A 24,223-nucleotide genomic window follows, 5' to 3' on the forward strand; every position below is an offset into this window, starting at 1 on the left:
TTGTCCTTGAAAGGGCAGCTGCTGTGAGAACCCTCTCAGCCCCACCCACCTCACATGCTGTCTGTTCTGGGGGAGGAAGATTGTGAGCTGCTCTGAGACTCCGAAATCCGGAGTGGAGGGCAGGATATAACTCCAATCATCATCATATTATTATTACTACTACATTGTAATATATAATGAAATAATTGTACAACTCACAGCCTGGTTGCTAACAGGCCACGGACCAGTACTGGTCCACGGCCCGGGGGTTGGGGATCCCTGTTCTAGTGGGCTGAGCTCAAAATGCCTGTGCTGGCAGCTAAAATGTTGTGCACCAGCACCCCCTAGCACAGTTTAGAGGGAACTTTGACTGTAATGATGTGGCCTCATTTGGAATATTGTGTGCTGTTCTGGTCACCATATCTCAAAAAGAGCTGAAAGAAGTAAAGAAGAGGGCAAAAAAGATGATTATGTTATTGGAGCACCCTTTCTAAGGCTGGATAGTCTGAGACTTTTCAGTCTAGGAAAAAGATGATTATGGGGAAAAAGAGAAAATAGAGCTGGAAGGAACCTCAAGGGCCATTAATTCCAGCTCCCTGCACAATGCAGATAATCCTCAACTACCTCCTCACTTCCCCCGTGACCTCCTTGGAGATGTAATAGAGGTTTATAAAATTATGCATAGGTTGGAAAACGAAAAAGTGTAGAGAGGGAGCTTTTCCTACCTCTCCTATTATACTAGAAATTCAGAAGCACCCAATGAAATTGATGGGAATTAGGTTCAGGACAGACAAAAACAAATACTTTATTTAATGAGTAATCATAGAGGAAAGGTCCACCCAAGGCTATTAGCCATGAAAGGGGCTTCCACCTATGGAGGCAGCAAATCTTTGAATACCAGTGGTGGAGGCAGCAGCAGGAGAGTGTCTCAGCCTCTATGCCCTGTTTGTTTGGCCCTCCAAGACAACTGGTTGACTACTGTGTGAAAAAGGACACTGGGCTAGATGGACCACTATTCTAATCCACCAGGACATTTTTATGAGAGTGGCATTTGGGGAGGATGTGACTACTCCTGGGTGATGCTCCAGGAATTTCCCTAATCTCTATGGTCAAGTCCACTGAGACATCGGGAAATTCCTTGAGCATCACCATGGAGGCCATGTTTTTCCCGCTTGTGACACACCTCAATTTCTTAAGGACAGGAGTATAGTCACCATGGGCAAGCCAACAGCAAACCTACCTAGCAAGCCACAGCAGCAGTAAAGCAAGTTATGGTGGGGGCAGGAGGGAAAGGAATTGTCAGAGTCAGATACATAATCCAATCCAGACAAGAATTAAGGGCTATGATGCTCACTCCCTTATCTGAAGATAAGAGCTTTGGCATCCTGTAATGCTTGCTTCAGAGTGCAGGAAATACCAGTGTCATGGCATTTCTAATTGAAATCGAACTTACCTTGTAATTAGCTCTTGTGTGAAAGTGCTTAGAGGTTGAACTCAACAATCAGCACACAAGGTTTTATAGAGACAGAGGGGGCTGTACACTATTGCTGTGAGGAGATTCAACAGAGGACGGCACAGGCAGTGCAACCAAAAATATGAGAATATTGTGAAGAGAGAAGAAAGGGAAAATATATGTACAAGATCAAGCAGATCACAAACCTCAAAAATCCCAGATCTAAGGTTGTTTTCTACTTCTATAAATTTCACTGCATGTTACAAAACACTAAATATATGCCATTCAGCTCACACACTACTAGACTTATACAAATAAAGTGCATTAGAGTGTTTGGGAAAACACTGGAACAAAACCCTCTCGATATAAAGATCTACGTAACTGCAGATAATTTAAGAACCTCTCATTAACCTGATACATTAAAAAAGGTCCGTGCTTATACTAATTTTACCTCAATATTTTCAACCCCTGACTTGATCTGATCTTCCCCTCAATGTTAAATAAAGCCTTTTTGCTAAGTTTGAATCTCAAGTTGCATTTAAGTCAGGGGGTGATCCCAAGGCTTTAAGTCGGGGGTGATCCTATTCCTTCCTTCAGGTTCCTGTGCTGAGCAAATAGCCTATACATTATATATTACTGACACAGGGAGGGATGGCCAAAGTTTCTTCAGGACTGCTAGGTTAGTGAAGGGACAGAAAAACACAGTGAAAATCTAGACTCTTGAGGGAAGGAACTGGAAAGGGTACGTCATAGCATGCTTAAAGGAAATGTGAGGGCACCATCATAAAGAAAAAAGAAGGCAAAAGATGAGAATGCTGACAAAAATCTGCCTGCTGCTTTGACAGGAAAGGTGTGTGAACCATCAGGGCAGGTGCTAGGCTTTCTGGCGCCCTGGGTGAATCACCCACTAGCTCCCCCCCGCCCCATTATTAAAAATATAGGTAAATTAAAGAGCACCAAACTTGAAACTTTTCACATTTTTAATTTACTGATTTTTAATTTTTTTTTTAAAATGTGATGTTATAAAAAAAATTGTGGGAAGAAATGCTTGCCGGCCATGTTAGGAAGGACAGTGGCAGGATAGGATGAGGTGGGAGGCCAAGTCACACACTGGGGAGAGGGGGGTGGCTTGGCTTTGTTGAGGGCAGCTTGGTGATGGGAAAGGACAAAGTGACAGTGATCAGGAGCCAGAGTCATGCATCAGGGAGGGGGCACCCAGTGGTGCCCCCTAGACCAGGTGGCGCCCTAGGCGACTGTCTACTTTGCCTACTCCCACGCACCGGCCCTGTGAACCAGACTCAGTACAGAGGTGGGTACAAAACAGCTTGGAGTCCCAAGAGAACCTTAAAGACAAACAAGATTTTCAGCATGTAAGCTTTTGAGAGTCAAAATCTCCCTTTAATGCATATTCTGAAAATCTTATTGGTCTCTAAGTTATTACTGGACTAGATTCTAGCTCTTCTACTGCAGAACAATATGGCTAAACTCTGGATACAAAATTGTTATGACAGCAAAGGAAAAAATACTACTAAAGTTAGAAATGTTAGTGATAAGACTCCAAAATAAATTACTGAAACTAGAATAATGAGAAAGGAAGGACCTGAATTTATCACATTTATGATTCTACCCTTCAAAAGACAGACACAAAAGGAAGGTGAGAATGGTGAATCAGATGGGGAGTACTTTAATCATTCAGGATTGTGCAGGTCCATCAGCCAAGACTGCAATGCATGAATGAGCCAGAAAGAGAAGCATTTTTATGGTATGTCAAAATGGCAGACGAACAGATTTTTAATAATCTGCTCAGTTGACATGAACAACATCAAAATGCCAACACATTTTAAAGATGCAATGAAACATTATCAGCATTCTTGCGAATATATACCAAATTCAATCTCATTAATCAAATAAATTTTGTCTTCCATTACAAACAGCAAACTAGCATATTTCAAGGATCTTTAGACAAACTGTGATGTGTGAAAAAAATCTTGTGCTAAAGTTTTCCTTTACACTAATACAGAACCTGTCTTCAAAGGCAGGAGTTCAGAGGTACACAAGGCACTCCCTATTTACAAGAACTTACAACTCATTGCAATGGAAAACTCAATCAATAATCAGAACAGCTGGAGTTCCCATCATGGGTTCTTTTAACTCAAGAATTTTCATGGTGATTCAAGAGGACTTAGGTTAAATTGTCACATCTCTCCTCAATGTGACTCATAAGTGGGAAAGCCAGGAGGAAGAAGAGAAGCACCTTCACTGAAGGTGAATAATTCACTGAAAATGTCAAGACAGTGTGCGTTTGCAATAAAAAAGGCCAACGCCATGCTGGGAATTATTAGGAAGGGAATTGAAAACAAATCAGCCAGTATCATAATGCCCCTGTATAAATCGATGGTGCGGTCTCATTTGGAGTACTGTGTGCAGTTCTGGTCGCTGCACCTCAAAAAGGATATTATAGCATTGGAGAAAGTTCAGAAAAGGGCAACCAAAATGATTAAAGGGCTGGAACACCTTCCCTATGATGAAAGGTTGAAACGCTTAGGGCTCTTTAGCTTGGAGAAACGTCGACTGAGGGGTGACATGATAGAGGTTTACAAGATAATGCATGGAATGGAGAAAGTAGAGAAAGAAGTACTTTTCTCCCTTTCTCACAATACAAGAACTCGTGGGCATTCGATGAAATTGCTGAGCAGACAGGTTAAAACGGATAAAAGGAAGTACTTCTTCACCCAAAGGGTGATTAACATGTGGAATTCACTGCCACAGGAGGTGGTGGCGGCCACAAGCATGGCCACCTTCAAGAGGGGGTTAGATAAAAATATGGAGCAGAGGTCCATCAGTGGCTAGTAGCCACAGTGTGTGTGTGTATATTTGGCCGCTGTGTGACACAGAATGTTGGACCGGATGGGCCATTGGCCTGATCTAACATGGCTTCTCTTATGTTCTTCTGCACTGATAAACTCTGAAGCCTTCTGTGTCTGGCCTGCACAGTTTGCATGTGAAACTGCACAAAAACCACAACAAAGCAAGCAATTGCAGTTGGGGGCACCAGTGATAAGGGGACAGGTGAGTTGGGGGCACCAGTGGTAAGGGGGCAGGTGAGTGCTTCTTTTAAATATTTATATCCTGTACTGTCAACTTAGTCAGAACAATTTATCTGCTCTTTCAAAACCTCCTTAGGATTGCTCCGTAAATCTCTTAGAAAATTTTAAATCAATACCCACTTTGTAATGTATTTTTGAAAACTTGTGCATCCTTATTGCTATAACAACAAAAGCATTTGTGAATAAACAGTCTTTACATTGTCCTCATAGCTGTCTACCCCAGACAAAAATGAAATACATCACAATAATTATACCAATTCTTACTTCATCGGAAGCAGAGCGAAGACACTGAACAGCAGCCTGTTTTTTCATTTCTTCTAGTGTTAGATCAGAGCATTTTTTCTTACTCTTTCCCCATTTCTTGTAAGCTCCTTTTTCCCAACCCAGGAAGATGTCATTCTCCTAAAAAATAAAATAAAAAGAACAAGACAAAGAGTATTAGAAACTGCTAGAATATTTTACTGGATACAACTTTTAAGATACCCAGGACTTTTCCAATGCTATGTGAGGGAAGGAAGCAAAAAGGTATTAACTATGGGAAGGACCCTTCCCCATATCAACCCCATTCCCCTCTGTCTCCTTCCCTGTTGCATTCAAACATCTCTCTATCACCCATGTTCTCTTTTAACACATCCTGTTCTCTACCCATTTCCCCCTCCAACTCCAAACTGAACTTGATTATTCCTGAGACCTTGACCTGTAAACTCTAGCAACTTCCTTGACCTCCTATAATCCAACTTCTCTCCTCTGTGCTGGAATAAACCTTGTCAAAATCATAATTCTTACTGCCAGATCTAAAGTAAGAGTGTGCATTCTGTTCAACCAACCCAAATAAAACCCTGAAAAACAACTGATTCAGTTGTATTCAGGCCATATAGACCCAAATCAGATTCTCTGATCTGAGATGACTGCTGAATACAGCAGTCCTGTATAGTCACCAAAATTTGGCGGCTATTTGGCTCCATCATATCCTATGGGCCATTTAAGTCAATGGCAAAATACAGTATAATCTAGGGTGCCGAGGGAGAGGCACCAAATTTGCAGGGCAGCTGCATGAGCCTCTCCTCCACAGAACCCCCAAGTTTCAAAAAGTTTGGGCCAGAGGGTCCAGTTCTAGGGGCTTTCCTATGGCAGGGGAAAAGGTGTCAATTTCCCCACAGTGGGAAAATTGACACTGGGGAGAAGGGGATTTGAGGGAGGGGCATCATATTTGCAGTTTAGCTGCAGGAACCTCTCCCCCAAGAAACCTCAAAGTTCCAAAAAGATTGGACCAGAGGTTCCCATTCTATGGGACCCCAAAATTGTTGCCCCCCCCCATTCCCATTGTCTCCTATGATGGGAAAAGTTTGCAAATAACAGGCAGAAGTCAGATTATCCTAGAGAATCTCTGCAGTGGAAAGTCAACTGTGGTGAGGATGCTTGTTTACAAGGAGCATAACAGTGCTATGTGCCCAGCAGAACAAGTGCCATTGTGACAGTGGCAGTGCCACACACAGGACCTTAGTTCAAATCTGAGAATCTCTCTGAATTACAAATTTAGGGAGGTGCTTTCTGCAAGCACCACAGCACAGAAACAATGCATTGAATGCACTGGTGCTAAGCAGCAAAGCCCTGTGCCAACCTAATAGTAACCAGCCCAGTGGCACAATCCTACCAACTACTACCCACCAGCTGAACCCAGTGCATACCAAAAGATGAATGGAAAGAGATCTGTAATCAAGATTCACAAAGCCGAGCAACCTGTTTTACTACAACATCATTTCAGAAACAGATTAGAATCTCCTCTCTTCTTTTAACCCTGCCCTCCTCTCCTGTTACAATTTCTGAAGAGAGAGGCTCCATTTAGCCACTGGTGGACTTATCGTCAAGAATCTGTTTAATCCTTTCTCAAAGCTGACCAAGCTAGTGCTCATCACTACATCTTGTGGTAGGGAATTCTATCAATTAATTACTCTTTGAATAAAGAGGCACTTCCCTTTGTCTGTCCTGATTCTATTGCCCATCAAATTTATTAGATGATCTGAGTACAAGTATTACTGGAGAGGGAGGAGTTACTTAAGGATTGGTACTTGGTCCCCCAGCTATTCTCTCTACACCCTGCCCATAAGCCATCTCAACAAATTGCATGAATTTCTGTACTACCTATACACTGATGAAGCCCAATCATGGTATTTTTTCCATCCAGGACTTCATCTTGGGAGTGCCTGTCTCACTGCTGTACCAACTCTTAACAACCAAGAACAAAGTGCGCCATAGTTTCTCCAGAAGTGCCTCTCCTCGACTAAATCCACTGACCATCCACCCTGCTTAATGAGCAAGAATCCTCTGCTTCGGTTTTGAATAAGCGTCACAAAGGTCAAAGAGATAGTTTCAGAGGGTAGCTGTAGAAGAAAAGCTAGGGTCCAGAAGCACCATAGAGACCAACAAGATAATTCAGGTTAGGAGCTTCCAAGAGTGTAAGCTCCCCTAATCAGATACCACGAACAAGGAAAAATCTACCTGCTGTTATGTTACTCTTCCAGATACAACTGTAAAAAGACATTTACTACGCATCGTCCCTCTGGTTAAAACTGATCCCCATCCACCTTGACTAACAAAATTTCCACTCTCTCACCTCTCTGCAGAACCCTGCTGCCAGTGCCTAAAATACCTGACTCTCCTTCTCAGCTCCTTAAAGTCCCATCACCTTCTGCAAAATCTTTACACCCCCAACAGCCTTACCTCCACATTAGGTTTCCACTCTTATTGCCAGTTAAATTCCTGCTTCTATAATTTCAGAGGGCAGCAATGTTGGAATGCAGCAGAACAGCTAGATTTGAAACCAGTAACACCTTAGAGACCAGCAAGATTTTCAGGGTGTGAGCTTTCAAGACTCAAAGCTCCCTTTGCCAGATACATATCTGATGAAAGGAGCTTTGACTTTCAAAAGTTCATATCCCAAAAATCTTGTCGGTCTCGAAGGTGTTAGCGGACTCGAATCTAGCAGCTCTGCTTCTACAGCACGATCTTTGCTTTTCCAACTCTGGCATCCTCAGCCACCCACAGGCTTGCCACTTTCAAAGTACTCCTGGCGTGGCTGCCTGTTGATGCCTGGAACGCCTTCCCACAATATTTATGCTGTGCTCTTTAGCTTCAAACGTGTCCTCAAAACTAACTTCTCCCATGAAACCTCCGACTTAACACCTTAATCCACACTCCCAAGTGAGAAACTCCCACAAGTCCATGTAACTGTATTACTCTAACTCATTAACCCTCGCCTTCCTTCCCTCCCCCAACTCATCTTCCCCATACAACTGTGCTTTTAGGCTTGCCAGGTCAGGGATCCATCCATCGTTATGCTGAAGAGTGCCATGTACACATGAGCGATGACGGTGGCAGGGTCTAGGACAGAAGATTTAAAATGCTATGAATCACTAGCCCAAACTAGTCAGACCCTCCCATCCACTCACATCCTCATGTAAAAATGACTGTCATTACCCTACAGCAGAAGAATCATGCCGAGAGATCCTAAAGGAGGGAGGCGGGACTGAGGGCTGCACTATACTTCTTCAGTTGCTCTACTTATCACAGAAATAACTCTAGCAGCTAAAGACTAGCTAAGGGAAGGCACTTCTACAGCTTATCTAAACTTGTCCCCCCCCCCCCCGCATCCACCTTCTCTTGAAACGAGGACTCCAATCCCTTGTCAACACAAAACCTTTACTGCTTTAATTAAGTACAGCTTCCAAAAAAAATTTTTTGGTGGGGGGAGGTTTACAGGGTCACATAGTACAAAGCTGTTTTTGCAAATGATAAACATAACTCAGAAAGCTTATTGCTGCAATTTTTAAAATGTTCTAGGTGACTGCAGATAAACGAACAAGGCTACACTGATACCATGGCAACAGTAGATGCAAGCGTGCCTGAGCAAACTGAGAAACAGTTTAGACTATTAACTTGATATTCTTTGGGTGACAAGTGAGGCTCATGCCAAAATGGAATTTGGATAACTGTATGTAAGAAGAAACTTTTGGATATGTTCTATTTAATAAAAAAATGTCATAACCATATACATATTCATTCAATGTTTATTGTGATTCAAAGCTGTTAAGATTTCATCATTCAAAGATGTACAAATTTCATTCAGAAAGACTGTACTTTGAATAAACTAAATCCACATCTTCCATTTGTTTGGGAGAATGTCACCTTGCACACCAGAAAAGCATACTAGTTCTAGTAGGTCAAATAAACACAAATCATTTGATATCCTTAATTTATTACATTCCAACAATTTGACAATCCTGCTCATACAGTTTTTATTTTGGCATTATGAAGTCCTAACTTGTGACAGATAACCCACATTCCTAACACAGGAAGAAAATTGATTCAAAAGGCAAACTTGTCAAGAACTCAGCTTTCATGAAACACATAAATAAGGTTTCACAGTAAACAGTTAAAAATAAATACTGCAGATAAACTAATAACTTTTATTGAACCAGCTCAAAATGTTGCTCTAAGCATAACGATACACCAGAAGCAGCTTCTCTAGATAGCTGGTATAGTCAATGTTGCCAGCACAAAACTATTTTGACCAAGATCCAAAGAGCTACCTTTGCCTATGTCTCAACATGCACTGTGCAAAATAACCGTTTTCCTTTGAAAACTCATATGTAATACCACACGTTGCTTTCAAAGTTCCCTTAAGTTTCAAATGTGTTTGCCACATGGTGCAAAGGAATTCTGCCCAAGAAACATAACCCAAATACCCACAGCAGAACTTGCTATGCAAGTTTTTGGAATTAAGTGCACAAGCAGCGAAATATGTTAGGGCACCCCACATAAAAACAACACTAAGCATCAGTTTCTATTATGCATTCTCAGGTGAAATGCCATAAACCTTCCAATTAGTTGTTTTATCTATTAAAATATTGATACTCTGCTTTCCCTTTGTGGCTTACAATTTCAAGATAAAGAACATAAAATAATAATAATAATAATAATTTTATTCTTATATCCCGCCCTCCCCCGCCAAAGCGGGCTCAAAGCGGCTTACATGACATGGTTTGCACCATGATTACACTAAAATCCAGTCATTACAATAAAAGACAATTAAAATAGTTAAATACATTCAATTAAATTAAATAAACAATTAAGATTATTAAAAGAAAACAACATACCCCATTCGAAACCTTTGAAAAACTGTTAGATGGTGCCCTCCCAGGAGCCTATTCCACAAAGTAGGAGATGCTCTAAGAGAAGGAAGGGCTCTAGTACAGTGTTTCCCATTTGCAGGGTCATGACCCGGTACTGGGTCACAAGAAAACCCAAAGCTAGCCCCGCCCCCAGCAAAGCTAGCCCTGCCCTGTCTCTGTGTTGTGCAGAGGAGCTGGGCTGCCTCTCCTTCCTTCTCCCCCGCTCCCAGTGTTTGAGAGAAAAGCTGGCATCCATTGGCACTTTAGACCCATGAAGTGTTCTTCAAGGTATGTGCCTTGCAGTATGTTCTTTTGGGGAGATTTCCTCGAGAGGCCTGGGGAGCAAAGAAGGATGTGTGTGTTTTTTCTGGCTGGGAGGGGCAGGGAGTGAGCATTTCAGCAGCTGTTTTTTTTACCAAACAACGTCTGAGCAGATTTTTGCTGGCTGGGGTCATTTGATGGTGAGGAAGGCTTTTTTTCTTTGCCCCCCCCTCCTTCCTTCCTTTGCAAGTGATACTCTGCCTGTATTCTTGGTGCTGGGGGAAGGGAAGCAATAGTGGGAGGGCTTCTAGTGCCCTGGCCCCACTGGTGGACATTCCGATGCTTTTTGGGCATTGTATGAGGGAATTTTGGACTGGATAGTCCGCTGGCCTGATCCAACATGGCTCCTCTTATGATTATGTTCTTTCTTTCCATGTGTTTCCTTTCCTTTCCTTCCATTTTCGCTGCATGAAACTTTTCTGTTCATTATACTGTTGTTGCAGACACAGGAGCTCTGCCAATGAAAAGCTGGCACCCCCAGTTGTAGCCAGGTGGCCTTCTATGAGATTTCTGTGTGAGTGAGAGTGAGAGGTGTGGGGCAGAAAGAGATTATTGGAGATTACTGTGGTATATCTCAACAGCACTGGAAGAGATGGTACTATGAACTTGGCACCATTTTACTGGTCCTGCTTTTAACAGCTGTCTGACACCAAAATTAAACTCCTCCTGTAGATATTAAAAAGGATGAAAGTAGTTCACTGGCTAAGTATCTGTACAACAGGTTGCTTTTAAAGGCCTGGGAAACACTACCAGTAAAAAGCTGCAAGCCCCTCATAAATATCCTTTTTGGGATAAATGCAGAAAAGCTTGTATGAACTTCATATAACTTGAAATTAATTCATTAATTGCAATACAATTCTCTGCTACCTTTCACAGCAATTTCCCAGTGTTTCAACCAAAGAAAAGTATGAAGAATAGCTGTCGAAAGATTTTCTTGAAACCAAGCAAGCTTGGTTGTAGCTTGAGGCAGCTTTCCATAGTAGCAGCTGAAGGAAGGGCCTACTAAATGTGTCAGCATAGTTTGAGGTAGAGCAACTGCCAGGGCCCAGTGTGGATGGTACACAGTGCTGGCATTCTTGATGGCAATGGCAACAGCGCTCCCAACTGCATACACTGGCTAGTGCTGTTGAGGAAGGGACGTGTAGGTGGTGCAGACAATTGAACATGGGCATTAGGAGTGCTTGCAAGCTGGAGAAAAATACACAAACACATAGGTGCATGCAGGTGTGGGGGTGAAAAGAGAGGACCGCCCACTTTCCACCTCCATTTTGGCTCAGCATGAGTTTCAAAAAGATTTTTCTGAAAATGAATTTATTTCCGAAGAAGAGGCAGGTTTGGGGGAGTGCCCTGGAAGTGACATCACGGGAAAAGGTGGAGTTTTAGTTCAATGTGCCCCGGAAGTGACATCACTTGGTCCTTGACACCACAGGAAATGACATAATTCCTGTCTCCCAGCTCCACTCCCAAAGTCTCCTGGTTCCACCCCCAAATTTTAGTGGGCCACGAAAGAGAAGTGTAAAAATAACCTGGCCACAGGGGAAAAAAGTTTGGGAAACACTGCTCTGGTAAATGTCAAGTGGACTGCCTTTAGCATGTGAACATCTAGAACATGGCTACCAGACAAATGTAGTTGATTCAAGGGACTTATGCGGAGATATGTGGGTCCTAGGCTATGAAAGGCTTTAAATGCACTGACAGTCAATGCAGCTGTTTTCAAATAGACAAGATGAGTTCCTTTCAGCTCACTCCTACAATAGTGCAGCAGCTGTGTTCTGAACCGTAGTTGCAGCTTCCACACTGTCTTCAAGGGTAGCTTAATGAACAGCATTTAGTATTGCCTTCTTCACTATCCTGAGTGTATGCAGTGCAAAATTCCCATGATGCACTTAGGTTTAACAACTCTTTATAACAAAAAATAATAATCAAGACTGAACTACAGGTGGGGCTTCACAGGTATGGCACAAAGATTTCCTGGGGTTCAAGAAGAAAAACAGGCTGTTTAACTGTAACTGATTATTTTTGAGTGGTCATGTGTGCAGTCACACACATGGGTCTGTGCCTGCACTGGCACACTGCAATTTGGCACTTAAAACCTAATCCCCAGCCTTTTGGTGGGCTTTTCCCTCCGCTCTGGGAAGCAGGCATTGACTGTGTATGCCTGGAGCGGAGGGAAAAACTACCACTCACTGAGTTCCCTCCAACCACCACCAGTAAGTCTTGACAACAAAGGTAAGTGACCAAGAGATGCCAGCAGTGGGGAAGGCTGAGTGAGCATGTCTGACTGCACAGATGACCACTCAAAGATCAACAGTTACAGGTAAGCAGCCTGTTTATCTTCTTTGTGGACTCTGTGCAGTCCCACATATGGGTGACCGGCAAGCTGTGCAGTTCCACAGATGGTGGGTGCTGGCTGTTCTAAGAATTAAAATGAAGAGAGGGTTAATAGACAAAATAAAAACAATATTTCATTTCCCATAGGCTCACCTGGACAATGAAAGGCATCAGCTGAAGATGGACAGCAGGACTGCTCATCCAAAGGAGGCATCACATCTGGCTCTGATGTCCAGATAATAATGTGAAGCAAAAGTTGAGGCAGTGGCAGCTCAACAAAAATCTTCAACAGGGACATTGGCAGACGTGGAAACAGCCCTCATTGAGTGAGCCTGAGGAACAATAGGTAAGGGCTCTTTCACCAGCTGATAACAGAGTTTTATAGCTGAAGAGACCCATTTGGAAAGCCTTTGAGCTGTTATCCTACAGCTCTTATCGGGTTTAGAATAGGAGACAAAGCTGAGAATCCACATGAAAGTCTTGAGTTCTATGCAGGTAAAAGCCTAGTGCTCTGCGCACATCCAATGAGTGGAGTGCTCTCTGAGCCTCATTAGCAAGATTTGGGAAGAAAACAGGTAGTACCATAGTCCATGACAAGTGGAAGGGTGATATGACCTTTGGCAGAAATTCTGGAACTGGATGAAGGATCGCTTTGTCTTTATGAAAGGAGATGAACGGTGCATCTTCTCGGAAAGACAACACACTTGCTGTTTTTCTGATGTGACGGCAATGAGAAAGGCCATCTTCCGTGACAACACGTGGAAGGAAGCAGTAATGGGCTCGAATGGCTTAAGCTTGGAGAGGACAGAGAAAGTCAGGAATCACCATCTTATGGGGTGGATTCAGCTTCAACAACCCCTTGAGGAACATCTTGGATGTTCTGTGGGAGAAGAAGGAATGGCTCTCAACCAAGTCATGAAAGGCAGACAGAGCTGCCAGTTGTACCTTGACCAAGGAGGAACCCCCAAGCTGGATTGGTGCAAGGATACCAAGCAGGAAAGAACGTCAGGAAAGGATGCTGACTGAGGATCAAGATCTCTAGCAGCTGCATAAGCAACAATATGTGTCCATTTCAGCTCACAGGACCATCTCACAGAGAGGCGCCTCACATTCAGGAGGATATGCAAAATTTCAGGTGTGAAGGTGAGATCCTCCAAGCAGTGAAATCGAAGAATGACAGGTTGTATGGAGGACTCTGCCCTCTGTTGGGACAGAAGAGTTGGGGCTGAGGGAAATTTGAGGTAACGGCCCCTGGACAGCTGGAGAAGCAGTTGCAACCATGGGGCTACTAGGATGCAGGATGTCTTGTCCTGAGTAATTTTCTGCAGAACCCATGGGATTAGTGGGTACAGAGAAAACATATAGAAGAGGGTTCCTAAACAGTGGTGTAAGAAGGCATCTCCTCTGTGATATTTCATCTGTTGGCTGCAGGCATAAAATGCTGGACATTTTGCATTTGAATCCAGAGACACAAAGGCATCCATAGTTGGGTAGCCAAAGGCCCAGAAAACTGGCTCCAGATATGTCATGTGCTCCACTGTGCTGGTGTGGCTGAGGGAGTTGGCCCAGAAGTTCTGAAGACCAGGAATGTGAATAACCAAAAGAAGAACCTTGTAAAGAATGCACCACCCCAAAAGGGCTATAGCCAGATGACAACATTTGGCAGAGGCTGTACCCCTTACCGGTTCATGTAATACATGGTCGCCACATTATCCATGGCAATCTGCATTACTTTGCTCTGGACCACTGGAAGGAATGACATCAGGGCACGATGAACATCCAATAACTCTAGGCAATTTATGTGAAAGTCCTATTTGGTCTGAGACCAACACCCCTAGACGCAGATGTCACCACAGTGGGCTGGCTCCCCATTCCCAAAAGGAGGCATCTGTGAATACCTCAATCTGAATCTCAGGTGGTCTGAATGGCATGCCCAGTAGCAAGTTGTCCATTATAGTCCACTAATGAAGAGAATCCCATGCGACTTGTGGAATGGAGAACGGGGTCAGATAGTGGGTTGAAAAGTCTACTGACCCACAGCTGTCGTCTCATGCGCAATCAAGCAGTAGGAACGACAAAGGTTCTGGAGACCATGAGGCCCAGTAGTCTCTGTATTCAGAAGGCAGTCTGCACAGGAGGTGCAGGTTTGAGCACTGGTTTGAAGCATCATTGCTCTGTCCAATGGCAGGAAAGCTCATGAGTCATGACATTGCTGTGTCTATCTGAGCCCCTATGAACTGTAACACCTGTGTAGGTTGCAGTACTGACTTTTCATGATTGAGGCACAGATTGTTGAGCAGAGTGAGTATAGTGTGAGTGTTGTCAATGAGCTGTTGAGCAGAAAGTGCCACCATTCCTTCCAGTGGTCCAGGAGTCAATTTTCTATGTAAGTAAAGACCGACACATCCTGAAGATGGAGGGCAACAGCTACAACTGCTATGCACTTCTTGAATACTCTGGGAGCCGTCAAGAAGGGAAGGGAAGGACCTGATACTGCAAATGGAGAGGACTCAACAGTAAATTGAAGAAACCTGCGGTGCAGTGGCCTGATTGCAACATGGAAATAAGCATCCTTGAGGTCTACGAACACTAGCCATGTTCAAGGCGGTATAGCTGCAATGTCACCATGCAAAACTTTGTTTCCCAAATGTACTTGTTGTCTTCTCAGATTCATGATGGGACATTTCCCTTTGTCTCTTTGGGGGACATGAAGTACTTAGAGTAGTATTCCTGATGATGGGAGAGGTGCAGGGACTGATTCTACTCATTTTGTGAGAAACATGTTGACTTTGTCTAAGAGGAAATAAGAGTTTGGGGTTGGAATGAAGTGAGCGGTGACTGGCAGACCAGTTGTAGTGTGGGCAGTAGGACTGAAAATGTGCAATGTAGCGATAATGTGCTGAAGACCCCAAGGAAAAGCGGCAATCTCTGGATCTGTGGAAGTACGCGTAATGAGAGTGAGAGCAGGCCTACCTGGATGAGGACCAGTCCCTGGACTGGTATCCAAAGTATCTACCTTGGGTGTGGTTCCAAGAGGTTTGACAGTCCTGTTGTTGGGAGGTAGAGCATCCTCATGACGCCATGAATGGAATGGACCTGAAAGCATCAAGGAGCATTAAGGAGCCAATGGGCACAGAGCTTTCAGATTGTGTGTCAATGTGTATAGGTTGAGCCAATGGGTCAGATTTCACCAAAAGGTGCTGTGTAGAAACTGAAGATGCCACAGTGGTATTCTGAGAGTCCTGTAGAACCATCTGAGCAATCAGGTTCGTCATACTCAACCCCATAATGACAATGGGTGTAACTGTAGATGAGGTCGAGGCCACTTGGCTATGTGAAGGATTAGTCAGAGCCAAGTTCAGTCAGTCCATCAAATTCAAGGGTGTCAATTTCAGGGTAGGACCTGAAGAATGCTTTGAACTTGAGCGTTCTGAAGACTTGTCCTTCAGGGTTTGGGGTTTTTAAATTTTGTTTTTTACTTTTTTCCACTTTCAGAGGCGTGGACACCACAGAGCCTCCAAAATGCACCAAATCTCCCCTCAGTGGAGGTGGGGGAGTGGTGCGGAATGGCTAGAAGTCGTTTGGGTCACCTGAGGGCACAAAGTCAATTCCAGAAACGATGTTTGAAGCCTCGCATGATTTTTTTTTTTTTGGCCTGCTTCGTGAAGTTTGAACAGTGAACAGAGGTGCACTCGCTAGTTACTGCTCTTCCCCCATTCAGAATAGGCACACGTTTTGTCCATCAGTTGAAGGTAGTTTGGATTTGCATCCCTTACACCCCTTTTAAAAATAGCCTTTTCCATGTGCCACCGGCCCTCAGGAGAAGAAATTGGACGATGGTGAAGAAGAATGAAGAATTGGGTTTTAAAAAACAGATAAAGGACAAGGGGGAAGAATATGATGAGAAAGAAGTACAACAATGAGAAGTAGCAGAGGAGAGTAAACAAAGAGGTGCAAAAGGTGCAGCAGCTGAAAAAGAACTGAGCGAGCGGCATTTCCCCCTCAACTCCAGACATGAGAAATTGATGCCTGCTCCTCAGACTGAAGGGAAAAGCCTGCCAAAAGGCTGGGGATTAGCTTTGAAGTGCCAAACTGGAGTCTGGCACAGGCACAGACCCACATGTGGGACTGCACTGAGACCATGAAGAAGATTGCTAGCTGGAGAAACTGTACCTACCTGCCCAGATCCAAGTAGATGTATGGAAGGCTTTTATCCTGCCCTAAATTCTCTAGCATACCAATACTCCTTGGATATAAATTGCTCCTACCAACACCACAAGCAAGGTCTGGCTGAAACAAGGCTACAACTGGGGTGGGGACCACAGAGGAAATTACATGACATCCCATACTACCGGGGTACCCCCAATTTAGAAGACTACACGCAGCTGGAAAGTAGTAGGGAGAGGCTAGTGATGCCAGGAATTTTAGCTCTCCCCTTTGCAAGTCCTGCAAATGTGAGACAGCTGCAGGACACTAAAGCACTCCATCATTTTGCCACACCAAGTCATGAGCTGGTACAGCTGGCAGAGACTTACGCACTGGTACTTCTCAGCCTCCATGTAATTTGGCAGTGCATCCACATTAATGAGAAACTTGAAAGTTTCCAAAAGGACACATCTTGGTATGTCACAGATCATCCCAAGATGGGGGCACATTCGGCCGGGTCTTCGGGCTCTGCACTGGCTCCCAATAACATACCGGGTCCGGTACAAGGTGCTGGTCATTACCTTTAAAGCCCTATATGGCCTGGGACCTGCCTACCTGAGGGGCCGTCTCTCCCCACACGTTCCCCAGAGAGTACTGAGGTCTGGGACTCAAAATCTTCTCAACATCCCCGGGCCCAAGGAAGTGCGTCTCAAGACAACTAGAGACAGGGCCTTTTCTACAATGGCCCCTATGTGGTGGAACCAGCTACCGGAAGAGGTGAGGGCCCTGCGGGATCTTACTCAGTTCCGCAGGGCCTGTAAGACAACCCTCTTCCGGTTAGCCTACGCCTGACTGGATAAATGTAGCTTTCTAGATCTCTGTGATTACTGTATAGTTTTAATGCTAAAATTTTTTAAGGTTTTTAGGTTTTTAAATGCTTGATTTTAAATGTAATTACGTTGTTCCGATTTTATTGTTTGTTGTAAGCTGCCCTGAGCCACTCGTGGGAAGGGCGGGATATAAATCCCGGAATAAATAAATAAATAAATCCATTAATTGGCACAAACGAGATATTTAGAAGATACTTCCTTGACACTCTGACTCACGTTTTGCATTACTTGAAAACAAGATTCGCTAGATACCCAGAAAGAAAAGCTGCAGAACTGGAATGCACTGAAAGGGACACTGCGGAACTAATTATACACAGCTGTTCATAACAAACCTCCAACAGCTTTGGGATAAGAGGTGCTTAACCCCTGGCAAATGCATGTTTGTAAGGCAACAGTGGGGAAAGTAGCTGGAGTGGAGGTGATCTGACATGGAGAACTGGCAGAAAAGAGTCAACTTCCCATGGGGGTTTCTCAGTTCTATATTGTCACTTTGCCTTATAAACAGTGGCTGACAATGTTAAACTCATTAAATTACATTTCATTTTAAAGTAAGGATTGTGCATCTTACACTACAAGAACACAAACTGGCCAAATAAAAAATTAATGTAATACACAGTCAAACAATTCTGGATTATTTATTTATAAGTTTTTATATTTATAAATTAAACTTCTAGACCACTTTCCCCCATATACACATGGCTCAGAGCGGTGAACTAGTTCAACGATTTTTAATGAATTAAATCTAATACTACAATATTTCAAACAGACACAATAAATCCCCAGTACTGCAAGCAGCACTAGACAAGACAAATTTCTGGCCGATTTTCACAAAGAAAAGAAGAGCCATTCTGTAAGTACTCCAGGTGATTTATTTAATAGCACGACCTTCCAGTAAGAAACCCCGTAAAATGGCATACACAGGGGTTTCAAACACTTGTTATGAGGGCTGGATCTGACATAAATGAGACCTTGTCGGGTGCAGCCTGTGTGTCATGTAATGTAATGTCAGGTAGCAGAGATGTAAAGGGCACAGACACAATTAAATATTTTTTTTAAAAAAACCCTTAAAATAAAAAGTAATGCCAGGTAGCAGATATGTGGTGGGCTCGCCTTCCTTGGAGGTTTTTAAACAAAGGCTAGATGGCCATCTGACAGCAATGAGGATCCTGCGAACTTAAGGGGAGGTATTTGTGAGCTTCCTGCATGGTACAGGGAGTTAAACTAGATGACCCTGTAGGTCCCTTCCAATTCTATGATTCTGATTCTATTAAAACATGCTGAAAACATTAGCACTCTTGAACTATTTTCTTTACTTAACAGTCTCTGCTAACTGACACCACTTTCCATCAAAATCTGGAGACAATGTCTGCTGTAGCAATCTTGAGTATGCTGTTCAGATGTTGTTCAGGTGTGTATCTGTAAATTGCAAACATACTTCTGATTTATTGCCATTCATTACAGAAATCTCATAGTCAGTGCTCTGTGCCCTAGGACCCAGGGGAAAACCATTAAATGGTTGGACACTGTGAGCTTCTGTACATAAATTGCTTTGTGGGCTGGTCAAGAACATGTGTTATTCCTCATCTAAAAAGTTCACATTGCTTTCCTACTGAGAAAGATTGGATCATGAGGGCATGGAGAGAGAGAGACAAAGATATAGAGACTAATTTTGTTCAATAGATAGACAAAAATGTAGTGTATATACACCACAGGCAATCACCACACTTGTCTGAATTCCACAGGCCCAAGATTGGAGCTGGGAGATGGGTTGTGTGGTCCAGCCTCGAATGGAACCTGTGAAAAAATCTACAACCACAAAAGGCACAGTGACTCCCATGAAGGGTGGCGGATACAGTACTGGCTTTGGAATGGAGGTCTACACTCTAGTGCATTAGGTCATATTCTGGCAGTCTAATATTCCCACACTAATAGCAAGAAATTCAATTCATGCATCTACAGCACAGAATTCTTAAGTGGAAAGAACAGTAATAAATGTATCTCCGAGGAAAATGAAGAGTACTTTTCCTTCATGAGTGAGCAACCAGTCTCCCCTCTACACATTAACTTATATTTGAGAAGCAAGGTCTATTATCAGTAGCATCTCTGCTATACAGATTTAACAAATACATATTCATCATCTATAATAATTCTCCTGTGGTGGTGGCCAAATGGAGCTCTCCCATTGGCTTATGGGTACATTCCACGCATTCAACAAATAATTGGCCCATCATGGCTTTCTCAGTCTCTCTGGTCTCCCACTGGCTGACTCCCATCCCCACCTTCTGCAGGCTGGGGAATGTTGAACAAACCACCAAAACAATCTTATCTCAGAGACAGACACATCTCCAACTCTTCGGTGTCCTCTCTGTTAACCAGCCTAACAAAAAGCATCGCCGGCAACAGAACTCTGCTGACCCATCAACAGCCCACACAGATGGCCTCCTGGCACATGCAGCCTCCAAAGGCTGCAGAAATAGCCAGGGAGCTGCTGCCACCATACTGCAACTAGGCAGCAAAGTCTAGCCGGGAGCATTTCCTCAGAAGCTATGGATGCCACCATTCCTGTCAATCCCTCCTCCCCTCAACCTTGCCCCTAGCCAGAGACTGCTGCTAGGCAACCAACTTCTGTCAGTGAAAGGAGAGGCCTCAGGTGAATAGAATGGCATGCAGTCCACCCTCCAAAACAGTTATTTTTCTCCAGGATGAGGAGAGATATCTGTTGTCTGGAATTCAGTTGTAATTCCAGGAGATCTTTAGGCTCCACCTGGAGGTTGGATACCCTAGGCCTGCCAGCAGCCTCTGGGTGACTTGATGCCACCCGACTGGCATGACTTAACTAGACCTGGCTGCTTGCTCCTGTTCAACAGCAGCACCCCTAGGACAGCCAGTGTGATTCAGCAGTTGCTAACTCCAGGATGTGACATTCCTGGAGATTTGAGGGGTGGAGCCTGAGGGGGGACACCTCAGACAGGTATATACATGCCACTCTCCAAACCAACCATTTCCTCCTAAGAAATCACTATTGTCAATCTGCTGGAGATCACTCAGAATTACAACTGCTCTCCAGATGACAAAGATCAGCTCCCCTTGAGGTGGGAGGGGGAGTGAATGCCTTCACTTGGGTGGGAGGACAGCAAGAGTGTGAGGGCACTTGCCCAGAGCCTCTTTCTAGAGCCTGTTACATTTTTCCTCACAATGGGTCTTATTCCTAGTATTAAAATAATTCTGGGTTGAGATATGGACCATCTCTGATGTGGAGTAAATAAGGGCCTCAGTGAGAGGCACTATCGTCTTTTAGTCCTAAATAAAGCTCCTGGAGAAAATGGTGCCAGTCCTAGCCCCGCAAACAGGTGTGTTTCTCCTTGCCCTGGAAGTGGTATGGATCAGCAGCCTCTACATTTTCTGTGGACTACATCCATAAGGATAACTATAGAATTTTGGAGAAACCATATGGGAGGAAGGTGGCATGCTTTTGCTCTGCAAGAAGAGCTGACCTATGGGGATCTCTTAGTAGTTGTGGGAGGGAGAGGCTGTTAACATGTTTTTCCTGCATACCAGACAACACCATTATGCCTATCTTCCTATGGGGGGGCGGGGGAGAGAACCTCCAAGTAGATGGGGCTCTGGCTTGCCCTATCTAGAAAAGTAGTGGTAAAAGGAGATGACAGCCAGAGCCATGTGAGCAGAAGGATGCTGCAGGACTACATAGTATATTGGAAATAATCATCTCTGCCCTAGAAATGTAAGTATTTTAAAAAGGGGTGCAAACCAGAAGTTCATCTCCAATAAGGAAAGCACATCAGACAATGTGATCATTCAGAACTTTCAAATATTTATTCAACTTCCTGACCATTTTCCTCCCTCCATCTTATCTATGAGGAAGCAACAGGAATAAAAACTCTGAGGAACACCTCCTGGGTCACAGGTTGAATTGTCTCTTGACAACAAATGATCAACTTTATCCCTCAATAGCAGAGGAAGAACAACCAGGTAAGGGAGAGAGGCTTGGGCAAAAGGGAAACCTTAAACTCTAAGTAGTAATCAGAACAAACTATGAAGAGGACCCAGGAGTCTCTCAGGATTTCCATCCAAACACCATAGAAAAGAACAAAACTACCAGTGAAAAAAGGAGACATGCTGGTGACTACCCCAAGTTGTTGGAATGACTTCTCCCACAGGCTAAAAAACTTACAACTGTTTTATGCCAATAGTCATATGGCATAAAAGAAGCCTGGGAGTTCATAGAATCAGAAGGAACCTCCAGGGTGATCTAGTCCACCCCCTCGCACAATGCAGGAAATTCACAACCATGCAAAAAAAAAAAATCCTTCCAAAATCTCTGGAGAAACTGTTTTAAAACTTCCAAATAAGGAGAGTCCACCACCTCCCGAGAAAGCCTGTTCCACTGAAGAACCACTCTCACTGTCAGGATGTTCTTCCTAATGTTCAGCTGGAAACTCTTCCAATTTAATTTCAACTCATTGGTTCTGGTCCAACCTTCTGGGGCAACAGAAAACAATTCTGCACCATCCCCTATGTGACAACGCTTCAAGTACCAGAAGTTGGTGATCATATCACTTCTCAGTTGTCTCCCCTCAAGGCTAAACATATCCAGCTCCTTCAACCTTTCCTCATAGGATTTGGTCTCCAGACTCCTCACCATCTTCATTGCCCTCCTCTGGATGCGTTCCAGCTTTCTGTATCCTTCTTAAATTGTAGTGTCCAAAAATGAACACAATACTCTAGGTGAGGTCTAACCAGAACAGGTAAAGCAGTACCATCACTATATGTCATCTGGATATTATACTTCTGTTGATACAGCTCAGAATTGCATTTGCCTTTTTAGCTACATCACACTGCTGACTCATGTTCAGTGTACAGTCCACTAAGACGCCTAGATCCTTTTTGCATATACTACTGCCAAGAAAAGTCTCCCCCTTCCTATAATGATGCATTGGATTTTTCCTACCTAAATGCTGAACTTCACATTTATCACCTTTAAATTCATTTTATTGGTTTTAGCCCAGTTTTTCAGCCTGTAAAGATCATCCTGTTTCTGTCTTCTGTATTTGCTACCCCTCCTAATTTAATATCTGCAAATTTAATAAGCATTCCTGCTACTCCATCATACAAATAATTTATGAAGACATTAAACAAAACAGGTTCTAGGACAGATCCTTGAGGCACTCAACTTATCAGTTCTCTCCAAGAAGAAACGTTAACAAGCACCCTTTGGGTACAATCTGTCAACCAGTTACAGATCCACCTAACAGCAATAGGATCCAAACTACATTTTACCAATTTGTCAACAAGAATAGGATGTGGAACCTTATCAAAAGCCTTACTGAGACCAAGGTAAACTATGTCTACTACAGCATTCCCCTGATCCTGCAAGGTAGTAACTTTCTCAAAAAAGAGGCACGATTAGTCTGACATGACTTGGTCTTGAGAAACTCACGTGGGCTCTTAGTAATCACAGCCATCTTTTCTAAATGCTCAAGGACTGACTGTTTGATTATTTGTTCTAAAACTTTACCTGGTATAGTTGTTAAGCTGATGGGTTGTTAGTTACCCTGATCCTCTTTTTTCCACTTCTTGACAATTGGGACATTTGCCTGCCTCTAATCTGCTGCGGCACAGAGTGGTAATCTGCCATGGCGCAGAGTGGTAAAGCTGCAGTACTGCAGTCTGAGCTCTCTGCTCACGACCTGAGTTTGATCCTGGCAGAAGCTGGATTGAGGTAGCTGGCTTAAGGTTGACTCAGCCTTCAATCCTTCCGAGGTCGGTAATATGAGTACCCAGCTTGCTGGGGGGAAGTGTAGATGACTGGGGAAGACAATGGGAAACCACCGTGAAAACATCATGATGCTATGTCACCCCAGAGTCGGAAACAACTGGTGCTTGTACAGGGGACTACCTTTACTTTTTTTTTTTTTAATCTTGTGGCACCCCACCTGTTCTCCAAGAATTCTCAAAAATAATGGCAGGCTCAGAATTTACCTCCACTAGTTCTTTTAGTACCCCTGGAAGCAGTTCATCTGGCCCTGAGGACTTAGTTTCATTTAAAGAAACTAGGTATTTATGTGCTACCCCATGCTGATCCTAGGTGGCAACTCCCTTCCCTCATCACGTGTTCTGTTTTGCTATGTTGAGCACCTTTCCCCTCACAAGACTGAGGGAAAGAGAAGACTGAGGAAAAGTAGGAATTGAGCAATTCTGCCCTTCATCATCTGTTACAATTTCACTTTCCTGTCCCCGCAATAGGCCTACCATGTCCTAGCTCTCTTTCTTACTCTGAACATAAGAAAAAAAGAACCCTTCCTTTGTTGTTTTTAGCATTTCTTGCTAGTCTAAGCTCATACTCAGTTTTAGCTTTCTTAACTTTCTCTCTATAAGCACTGGTTATTTGTTTATATTCACCTTTCATTATAAGACTATAAAAGTATAAAAAAAACTCCCACCCTTCTTGAACTCCCTTCTTAAGTATTTCTGGCCATGGGATTCTACCTAGAATAACTTAAGTTTGTCAAAAATTGTTTTCTCAACGTCCAGCCTATATGTCTATGTACAGCTTTTCCTTTCTCTGAGACCGTAGATTCTAAAATTACATGGTCACTACTACCCAGGGTGCCCACTACTTTCACCTCATCAATCAGTTCTTCCCTGTTGGTGAGAATCCGCTCCTAGATAGGAGATCCCCTTGTTTCCCTCTCCACTTTCTGGAAAATGAAGTTGTCAGCAGGACAAGTCAGAAATTTAGTTGACCTTTCACTTTTAGCAGAGTTGGACTTGATTGATCCCAACTGGGCTGATCCTTAAGAGACC

General features: G+C 43.5%; 1 protein-coding gene across 5 annotated transcripts in view; it reads right to left on the bottom strand.

The window, feature by feature from the left end:
* Positions 1-24,223, bottom strand: part of KIAA0232 (KIAA0232 ortholog) — an 82,551-nt gene that overhangs the window by 24,806 nt on the left and 33,522 nt on the right. For all 5 annotated transcript variants that reach the window (XM_060254324.1, XM_060254322.1, XM_060254321.1 and 2 more), the window contains one exon: positions 4,804-4,941. In XM_060254324.1, coding sequence (XP_060110307.1) covers positions 4,804-4,851 — 48 coding nt within the window. In that variant the 5' untranslated portion in view covers positions 4,852-4,941. The remainder of the gene's footprint in view (positions 1-4,803; positions 4,942-24,223) is intronic.

Source organism: Heteronotia binoei, chromosome 14, assembly GCF_032191835.1.
Source record: "Heteronotia binoei isolate CCM8104 ecotype False Entrance Well chromosome 14, APGP_CSIRO_Hbin_v1, whole genome shotgun sequence".
In the NCBI taxonomy this organism is placed as follows: domain Eukaryota; kingdom Metazoa; phylum Chordata; class Lepidosauria; order Squamata; family Gekkonidae; genus Heteronotia; species Heteronotia binoei.